General features: G+C 24.7%; 1 protein-coding gene across 2 annotated transcripts in view; it reads right to left on the bottom strand.

Moving 5' to 3' along the window:
- Window positions 1-398: 398 nt before the first annotated feature.
- Window positions 399-9,765, bottom strand: part of Dpit47 (DNA polymerase interacting tpr containing protein of 47kD) — a 28,218-nt gene continuing 18,851 nt past the window's right edge. For both annotated transcript variants that reach the window (XM_016061561.3, XM_087161079.1), the window contains 6 exons: window positions 9,557-9,643; window positions 8,079-8,260; window positions 7,445-7,526; window positions 4,455-4,540; window positions 3,667-3,764; window positions 399-599 (listed from right to left, as the gene is read on the bottom strand). In XM_016061561.3, coding sequence (XP_015917047.1) covers window positions 3,668-3,764; window positions 4,455-4,540; window positions 7,445-7,526; window positions 8,079-8,260; window positions 9,557-9,643 — 534 coding nt within the window. In that variant the 3' untranslated portion in view covers window positions 399-599; window position 3,667. The remainder of the gene's footprint in view (window positions 600-3,666; window positions 3,765-4,454; window positions 4,541-7,444; window positions 7,527-8,078; window positions 8,261-9,556; window positions 9,644-9,765) is intronic.

Raw genomic sequence — 9,765 nt, 5'->3', positions numbered from 1 at the left:
TATTATGTATTCATAAGTACAGTTCCTTATTTTTCAAAACCAGGTATTGTTTCATTTCTTTTTAATTTAACATATTAATAAAATGTGCATATAATAATGTGCTAACTAAAAATTAGAACAATTATGCATTTTATAAACTAAATCATTTATTATAAACTTCTAAAAAGAAAAAAAAAAACAATGAATGAGAATCAACCACAGGGGTTGGTAAGCCAGGCGAAAAGAGTGTGAGCTTCCTAGTATTATAAACAAAACTAAAACTTATGCTTAGAAAATTGCCTGCAATGCATATCAAATACAATTTTTAAATTTAAAGAAGAAAATATATTTATGAAAATGCAAATATGCAAAAATATTCTAAAGATTAAATCTCAATAGAAAAACAAAACCCATACAAATGAAAGATAATAGTATTTATTTACACAATAAACAAGTTTGATTTGTCAGAGCAATAACGATAAATGCTTCATAAAATATATAATGATATACGAACAAACTTCAATGCTCAGTAGCTTTATTTGTAATACCACCAAACAAGGTGAAGGTCACTTCTCCCTAATGATATTAAGTCCAGAATAAAAATAGGCCTGCTAGGAAGACTGCAAGAAAGAAAGAAAAAATACTGTATTATTCATCTATAATATTATATATGCTTAAAATTATTTAAAATATGTTGGGTGAAATAATTTATTAATAAAATGAATTATTTATTTCTAAATAAAATTACTTATTCAAAAATAAATTGTAAAATAGCAAACATCAAGTTTTAATTTCAATAACATTCATCAATTTAGCACAACATGCAAAAAAAAAAAAAATTATGAACTAAAAACAAAAAAATTCCTCAGTTTATTTCTCTCTTATACAGTGTCAGCAATATCAAAAGAAAATCATTGAAACTCGAAAATAATATTATAAAATACTGTCCTTTTAATAAACTACAGAAAAATCATTGCAACATAAATACAAATATTATTACTAAATATTTAGTCTTGTCACTTATATAGAAAAACACAGTTTAAATTTGTTAAGTCTTTTAAAATTATGTTATCGGAAAAAAGAATGAAATAACTACTTTAAAAAATATAGACCTGAGCATATGGGTGAATAATGTATTGAAAAATAAAATGAATAAATTACTTTCGGGAAAGTTGGGAAGAAACAAGATTATTGCGTTTAAAATTAATAACTGCCTTACATGCAGGGCAGTGAAATAGGAGTTAAACAGATTTTAGGGCAAAAGGTGTTGGAATCATGGAATTGCTAAAAACATTTTGACTCCAATTTTTCAGTTCAACTTTAAAATTTAAATTTTGGTGAATTTTTGTTGGATGACAAACAAATTCAAAAGGGAAAGAAAGCCACCGATGACCTTTTATTTAGAATAAAATTATTCTCAGAACAAATGGAATATTCAAACAGTCAGACAGCAGATATTGCAAGTTAGTCTATATCATCCTCTTCCAATAATGAATTACATTTTAAGAAATATTTGGATAATATTTTAAAAGGCAAAGCGAATGAAGATAATGAACCAAAAACCTTTAGGTACAAAAATGAAAAAATACAAACAAGATTTTCTAAACAACTTTTGAAGAAATAGAGAAATACATAAATTTTTTTCTAAAGCATCTATTATTTATTTTATATTACATTCGTTTTATAAAAAAAAAAAATATTAAGCTGTAACACATGTGTATATGTTTACATACATATGAGTCTTTAAGTTTAAAGTCTAAGAGTCAGCAATTATCCCTAACGAAAAAAAAAATTTCCTCTTCCAATAATTTTCTCCTCCTTAATGGACTAATTTAGTAGATCTAGGAAAACTAGTAGATACGTGGTAAAAATATTATTTCAGCAATCCAGCTTAATTTATTAAGATAATAAACTAACATCATAATAATGAGAGAAAGTGAAACCGAAAAAGCTTTTACGGTCTCAAGAGTGTCCTCTTAATCGAGAAATTATTCCGAGAAATTCAGAATATCCTCTTATATATATCCTCTTAACCGAGAAATTTAGAAATTATTATTTCAGCAATCCAGCTTAATTTATTAAGATAATAAACTAACATAATAATGAATGAAAGTGAAACCGAAAAAACTTTTTCGGTCTCAAAAGTGTTCTCTTAACAGAGAAATTCAGAATATCCTCTTATATAGAATATCCTCTTATTTAGAATATCCTCTTATATTCTCTTAACCGAGATATTCAGAAATTATTATTTCAGCAATACAGCTTAATTTATTAAGATAATAATTAGTGAAAGTGAAACCGAAAAAACCTTTTTGGTCTCAAGAGTGTCCTCTTAACAGAGGTTTCACTATATTTAAGAATATAAATGGGTAATAAATAATTAAAAAAAGTTGTTAACACAAAAAGTAAGTTTAATTCTTATGCGAGCTTATACATTCTTATGTAAGTAAGTTATATGATTTCTTCAAAAGATTTTTGCAATAGAAAAATCAAAAAATTTAACTTTTAAGTTTTTCTAAAATATTTAAATTACGTCACTAAAATTATTCAAAACACACAACTAATCAAATAAAAATTAAATAATAAAAAACATATTCACAACTATTGAACATAAAGTGACAGAAACTTGTATTTTTTTTTCCTTCATGAGTTTAAAAAATGTGGTAGAATACAAGATGAATGATTAAGAACCAAATGGAAATAATTATAAAATTTTACCTGTTATTCCACAAATTATACTTTTGGAAGCATTCAACATTTGTAACTTATTAAAGTTAAAAGAAATTGTTTGAAGCATCAAAGCCCAAGTTTAAACTTTGCAAAATTCAATATAAAATTAAACAAAAGAGCTTCAAAAATTAATGAAGTAACTATTTATAAAATGATTATTTTCAATAGTAATAGAAAATACGTAACATAATTTTAGAACATATAATTATTTGAATTTGTTTCAATCTTATTGAGAATAAAAAAAAAATTATTTGAGTATAATATAATGAATCAGACTTAGAACCTGAAAAATAATCACTATTCAAATTACTGTAGGTATTTTAACTAATTTAAAATACTGTAACTATTATATTTCAATTGCTACATTGCAAAATGAGATTAGAACTTTGTATTTACAAATGCTAAAACAAACTTTTTTCGTGTTTCCAGTAATGTAATGTACTTTTTAGATAATATCGTTATGGACTAACAAACTAATTTAGCAAACCCAATTTTTAAGATTTTATTAATAAGAATATTTTTAAAAAAAAGAAGTTTTAACAATGAAACAAAACTTGTTAAAGAAAGTTCAAAATTTCTAATAAACCTTTTAAATCAACTTACAATCAGTTTTTTTAAGAACTCTGTTAAAGCAAAAATACTTCATTTTTTTAAAGACCCCTAATTCAAGTGTCCCCCCCATCCCGAGCTCCCATACTCCCAGTCTGATTCTGATGATGAATTGGTATAAGAAAATAAGTAAGTTAAGAAAAAATGATTAGTTTTTTTTCCCATAGCAATAATTCCTGAAAACAAAACTATTGTTGAAAAAAAATTCTTGTATAACAATAACTAAAAGGGAAATGCCCTGATGTCAACTATACATAAACAAAAAAAAAGATGCATATTTTGCAAGAATATAAAAACAACAATAGTGAAATAATTATCATAAACAAAATACATAAAACAGTCAAATACCTTAATTCCCAACCCGATATGTTTTACGAAATTCTCTGTCAAAACTTGAATCAGCTGCAGTCACAAAAAAAGCTGGTGTACCATCATAGACTTTGTACCTAGAGTTGAATTCAATCATATTTTTTACAATATTTAAAATAACAAATATGAAAATTTAAAAATACAGATAATTTTTTCCCCTAATTTATCATTTAATTTCCTTTAAAAAAAAAATTTCACCACTCTTTAAACCTTGATTATCTAGAGAAAAAGATTCTAAAAAAAGATAAAGTAAATGCAACAAAATCATCTTGAATTAACATTTTAAGCTTAAAATCATAAAAACAGTTACGATATATCATTTACCTACCAACATAGAGTGAGATGAAAACATACTCAGTCGAAATTATATTAACTCACAACTTGCTAAATTAAAGTCAAATTTTAATGGCCTGAACTTAATCCCTTAGATTCATCAGGTCTTTTTAATTGCTTATATATAAATTTCTTTTGAATTCATAGGTTTCTCCTTTAATTTTTATGAAATTCTAAAATGACAGGACAACTAGATAGAGTTTAATGCACTACCTGACATTTATAACAAGGATTTTATCTTACATTTTTTGCAATGAATTTTGTATTTGTTTTCAAGCTTCACAACATGAATAAATAATAGATGAGATGATATGTTAAATTAATTTGCTATTTACAACTAAATATGGGTTTAAAATACTAAATAATAACAAAATAAACTACTTTTATAAATAGCTTATTTTAATATTTTTACAAAAATAAAACAAACCATTTACCTTTTATGAGATAGAACATTTTTTAGAGTATCTGTGATTTTAACAGTAATAATTTCCACACTAGGAGCATTGTCCATAAAAGATATCTGAAAAAAGACAAAATGACTTTTGTTATTCACAGCTCATTATAGTTGCTTGTTGTTGTAAAATATATTTAAACATTGAAAAATATAAAGATATGTTGCGTAAAAAATACTTCTATTAATTTTTTTAATAGGAAAAAAAAAAAACTATTAAAGAATGCTTACAGTATTCATAAATGTAAACACTGTCTGTGTATTCATATGATATAATATACATAGTAACCATCTATGAGTCAAGAACATAAAATATAGTGATGTACTAATGCTACTCACTAAATTCGTATTTACTTAAATTGGGAATATCTTTCTGATGGTCAAATAGTTTGTAACTAATTAGCAAAGTTGAGAGTTGAAACAGCATAGAATATGATTTGTATATTTTTTCTTTTTAATTTTTAAGTAAATTGTAATAACTTATTTTTATGTGCTTTATATTGCCATCAATTTTCTATAAACTAATGTACAAATATGCCAGTCACTCAAACTTTGCTTGCTAATATTAATTTGAAATTATTCTTATTAAGTATTGTATCCTTTATCGATGAGTTAGGATTTAAGTTTATTTTCTTGCTATGCATTATTTCATTGTAATTATCATGATGGATTTTGTCTACTATTCTCCATGAGATAATGTCAAGTTTCAAGCTGCATTTCGTCTTCAATAAAGAAACCTCGAAAGTTAACCAGCTTAAAACCAGCCAACATTGCTGTATTATATATGGGATTGTATCTTTTTTTGCTGGCAGGAAGAAACAGGACACACGCCAACTTCAACACAGGGGTAACACTACATCTCCCAATTAATTTTTTTCCTCTAATGTTTTTTGTTAATTTTAAAACATGAAGAATTTGGTGTGGAATAATATGAAGAATTCCAATTCGGAATTTTCAAAGCGACGATGAAAATTATGTAATCACGCCAACTTTAACACAGGGGTAACACTACATCTCCCAATTACTTTTTTTCCTCTAATGTTTTTTGTTAATTTTAAAACATGAAGAATTTGGTGTGGAATAATATGAAGAATTCAGATTCGGAATTTTCAAAGCGACAATGAAAATTATGTAATCACGCCAACTTTAACACAGGGGTAACACTACATCTCCCAATTACTTTTTTTCCTCTAATGTTTTTTGTTAATTTTAAAACATGAAGAATTTGGTGTGGAATAATATGAATAATTCAGATTCGGAATTTTCAAAGCGACGATGAAAATTATGTAATCACGCCAACTTTAACACAGGGGTAACACTACATCTTCCAATTACTTTTTTTCCTCTAATGTTTTTTGTTAATTTTAAAACATGAAGAATTTGGTGTGGAATAATATGAAGAATTCAGATTCGGAATTTTCAAAGCAACAATGAAAATTATGTAATCTTATGAATATTTTTCTTACAATGCATTAATCATAACATTTTGAGATATATAAAAATTCTCAGATTTAAAATATACACTTAATCAAAGAATATTGCTATATTTTTTTATTAAATTAAATATTTTTTTCAAGCTAAATTATTCTTCACCTAAGAAAAGAAAGTAGGTATTTTTGATGGCTTCATTAAATGCAGTTTTTGTGTCAAATCATATGAATTCAAACTAGTCTTCTTTGTCCTTTGATTCTATTCTGTTTTTGTTCGCTAAATTAGTTGGTAACATTTTAATGGAATTCCAAATTTCTTTTTCAATTTTTTAAAGGCCTCCTTCCAACTCTTTAATCACAGCTATTTTTTTAACTAATTTTAATGATGAACAGAGTGCAAAATAAAAAACAGACTGCCCTGAATAACTTTTGATCTAATGACTGGATCTTCACGTTCTAGGATTCAATCTTAATATTCGAGAGGGTGACCCCTTCATATTAATTTTAATTTTTGTGTATTTTGCCCCATTTGGAGAAGAACTTTTTAAAAGCGAATTGAAAAATTTTAGCACACAATTTTATATTGTGTTTATCCTAGAGAATTTCATGCAAAAGAATAAATTTTAGTAAATATTTATTATTTTATTATATGTTGATAAGAAGTTTTGAATTGTAAGGTACACAACTTTTTGCATTATTTTAAAATAGATAATATTACATGACAAAATACAAATTTTGAGTGAAATAAGTTGAATAATTCCTGAGAAATCAAATTTTGAATAAGTCGTATAGTTAAAACTCAATTTCTCAGGAACTATTCAATCAATTCTGCAAAATTTTTTGTATTTCGCCATGCATTTTAAAATTACGTAAAAAATTTTGTACCTTACAGTTCAAAATTTTTTCAACTATTATTAAATGAAATAATTAATATTGCCTAAAATCCTTTTTTGGGGGGGCGGGGGGTGCACTGTAAATGAAACTTTAATTTTTGACAATGCCACAAGAACAGAGTGATAACATTAAAAACACAACCACAGAAACATAAAATATTCCAAACACAATAAATCAATAACGGACACATGAAACTCCAATAACCAAATAGCTGCACTTCTGGGCAGGGGAAATTCATTTTTGCTTTTATTAAAAAGACCATCTCATAAACAAGTTTTATTGTATTATTTTAAGGTAAATTGCAAGGAAAATGTAAATTAGCTGTGATTCTTAAATATGATTTTTATACAGAATTTCAGAAACTAGCAAAACATTTAAATTATCGAGAATTTCGATTTTAACAAGCCTGAGTTATCCATGTCTGACCAGATTGAACTGCAAATAAATTACATTGATTATCACATTGTTGTACAATACAAAATCTTAATAAATATTACGTGTGAATAAATTTGGTAAAATAAAAAATGCAATAGAAAATTTTAATTAATGTACAATATAATTATTATGCAATATATAATTATTATGTAATACATAATAATGTAATATTTTATTACATAATATATAATTAAATGCAATCGATAATTTTTACCTGCAAATTTTCTAGGCTGTATTTTCCATCTTGATCCCAACCAGGGGGATCCTGAAACATGACTTCAAAGTGATCTAAAAACCTAAAAATAAAATATAAATAAATTTAAAAAAACTTTTATAATTTTCTGTTGTATTTCACAACCTAAAATCAAAGATTAATTTTTACTATTGCCATAAATTTATGTTCATAAAAAATTGAATAACCAGAGTTTTAAGCAAAAAATAGAAAAAGCACACAGAAAAAATGGGTTATGTTGACTTTTTATTAACAGTGGTAAAAAAAAAGCTAAACAATACTATAATTTATAATTTTTTAAGCTTCACTTAAAACTTGTACATACTAGCGTAAATAATTTCAGTCTAAAAAGTCACATGATTTTTCACTATTAGGTCATTTTGCAAAAGCTTAATGCACTTTTTTCACAGTAGTTCTGCTTTCTTTTTCTTTTCTATTTTTTTCCTCACAAAGAGAACACAGATTCATTAATTTATTTATAAAAATATGTGACGTTAAAATACTTATAACAATTAAAATACTCTAAAACCTTTTTCCTTTTAACCATTGGCATCGCGGACCAATGTTTAAAAAGAGCAGTGCTTAATTCTTAAGCAACTAAATAACAAATACTAACACTGATTCCTCATGAAATTCTTGAATATAATCTGAAGTACCATATTCTGGGTATAGAATCATAACTGGCCACACTAACTTATTATCTTGATCTAGATGAACTCTTGCACTCACAGCACTTGGGCAAATCGTTTGAACATTTTCAAAATCAAGGTTATTGCTGCCCAATTGAATCTTTCTTTCCTGAAAAAACGAACAGATGAATTATATTAATTATAAAAAGAAAATTGAAATACCCCTCATATTTCAATTAATTGGACAAAAAACTCCATCCAACTAAAAACTTTGATGGTAAAAAGTGGTAACCCACATTATTTTTAAGAAATTAATCATTAAAAAATATATTAACAATCAATTTAATTATTTTTAAAAAATATATTTACAATTGTATTTTTAAACTAAAAAAATACTTATTGTTTGTTGTTTACTTGAGAACAATGAAAGCTTGTGTTAGTTATAATTATTAACAGAAGAAATGGAAACATTTTGTGATGTGTGGGTTATAACTTTCTACATTTAAATTTTCTAATTCATTAGTGCTCTGAGAATTATAAATTACACATTATATAGTTATGAAACAAATAATTAATTAGATGAAAAATACTATAACAGCATAAAAATAACATAAAAAATACTATAACAGCATATTAATGTACTATTAAATGTAAATAAAATAATAACATAAAATTAAAGAATTTAAATGCTAACTATTTACAATAAAACTAATACAAAGAAAAATTCTAATATATCATGCATTTTGTAATTACATTTTTAATATAAAATTGCCATTGACCATTTTATTTCCTTAAACATTTTACTATTCCAAAACCTAGCTGTTTCTGTTTTTATATTTAATTGAAATAAATATTGAATCATTGATGCATTATCAACTAAATAAACCTAAAACATTTTTCAAAAAAAATTTAAAAAATTAAGAATATTTAAATTATGATTAGAAAAATAGATTTTTCTAATTATGCAGTTTATTTGAAGAAGGCATTAGTATAATTTTTCTTAGGTAGTGGTTCCTTACCATAAGTTTTTTATTTATGCATTTAACTAAAATATAAAATATATTTTTCAAGAACAAAATTTCAATCTCTAAAAAAACTTTTTCACTGACTGTATATTATATATCACATAAATGTAAATAAAATAATTGAAAACATAAATGGATTGAATAGATGAAATTTAGTTATCTGAAATATTTATCACGTGATTAAAGTGTCTTATTCAATTCCTTTTTTATTTTCTTTACAAAAAAAGTAAATAATGTTTTTATTTGCTTCATTATAAATTTAAAAAACAAATATTAAATTTCTAACTTTTATTTGAAGATTAAAAATTTAATTTTAGAGGACAACCAATCTATTAGTACGAATATTAAAATTATTATAAAAATTACAAAGAATAAAGATTTTAATGTCTCCTTCATTTTAATCATTTCAAGATATAAACAAACAAAAAATGCATAATTACGGCAATGACTTTCTTCACGACTTCTAACTCTTTTTGACGCTTTGAGTCTTGGGCTAAAGCTTTTCTTCTGTCTCTATCATCAGCTTTCTAAAGCAAAATATTAAAAAAAGTTAAAGTTAATTATACTGTAGCATATTTCATTTATTTCAAACTATACATTGTAAATTTAAAAGTCAATTGTTATACAAAAATTTGATTAAAAACTCAAA

Source organism: Parasteatoda tepidariorum, chromosome 4 (assembly GCF_982258835.1).
Source record: "Parasteatoda tepidariorum strain Cologne lab strain chromosome 4, Ptep-v5.0, whole genome shotgun sequence".
Taxonomy (NCBI): domain Eukaryota; kingdom Metazoa; phylum Arthropoda; class Arachnida; order Araneae; family Theridiidae; genus Parasteatoda; species Parasteatoda tepidariorum.
This window is presented reverse-complemented; position numbering and strand designations above follow the sequence as displayed.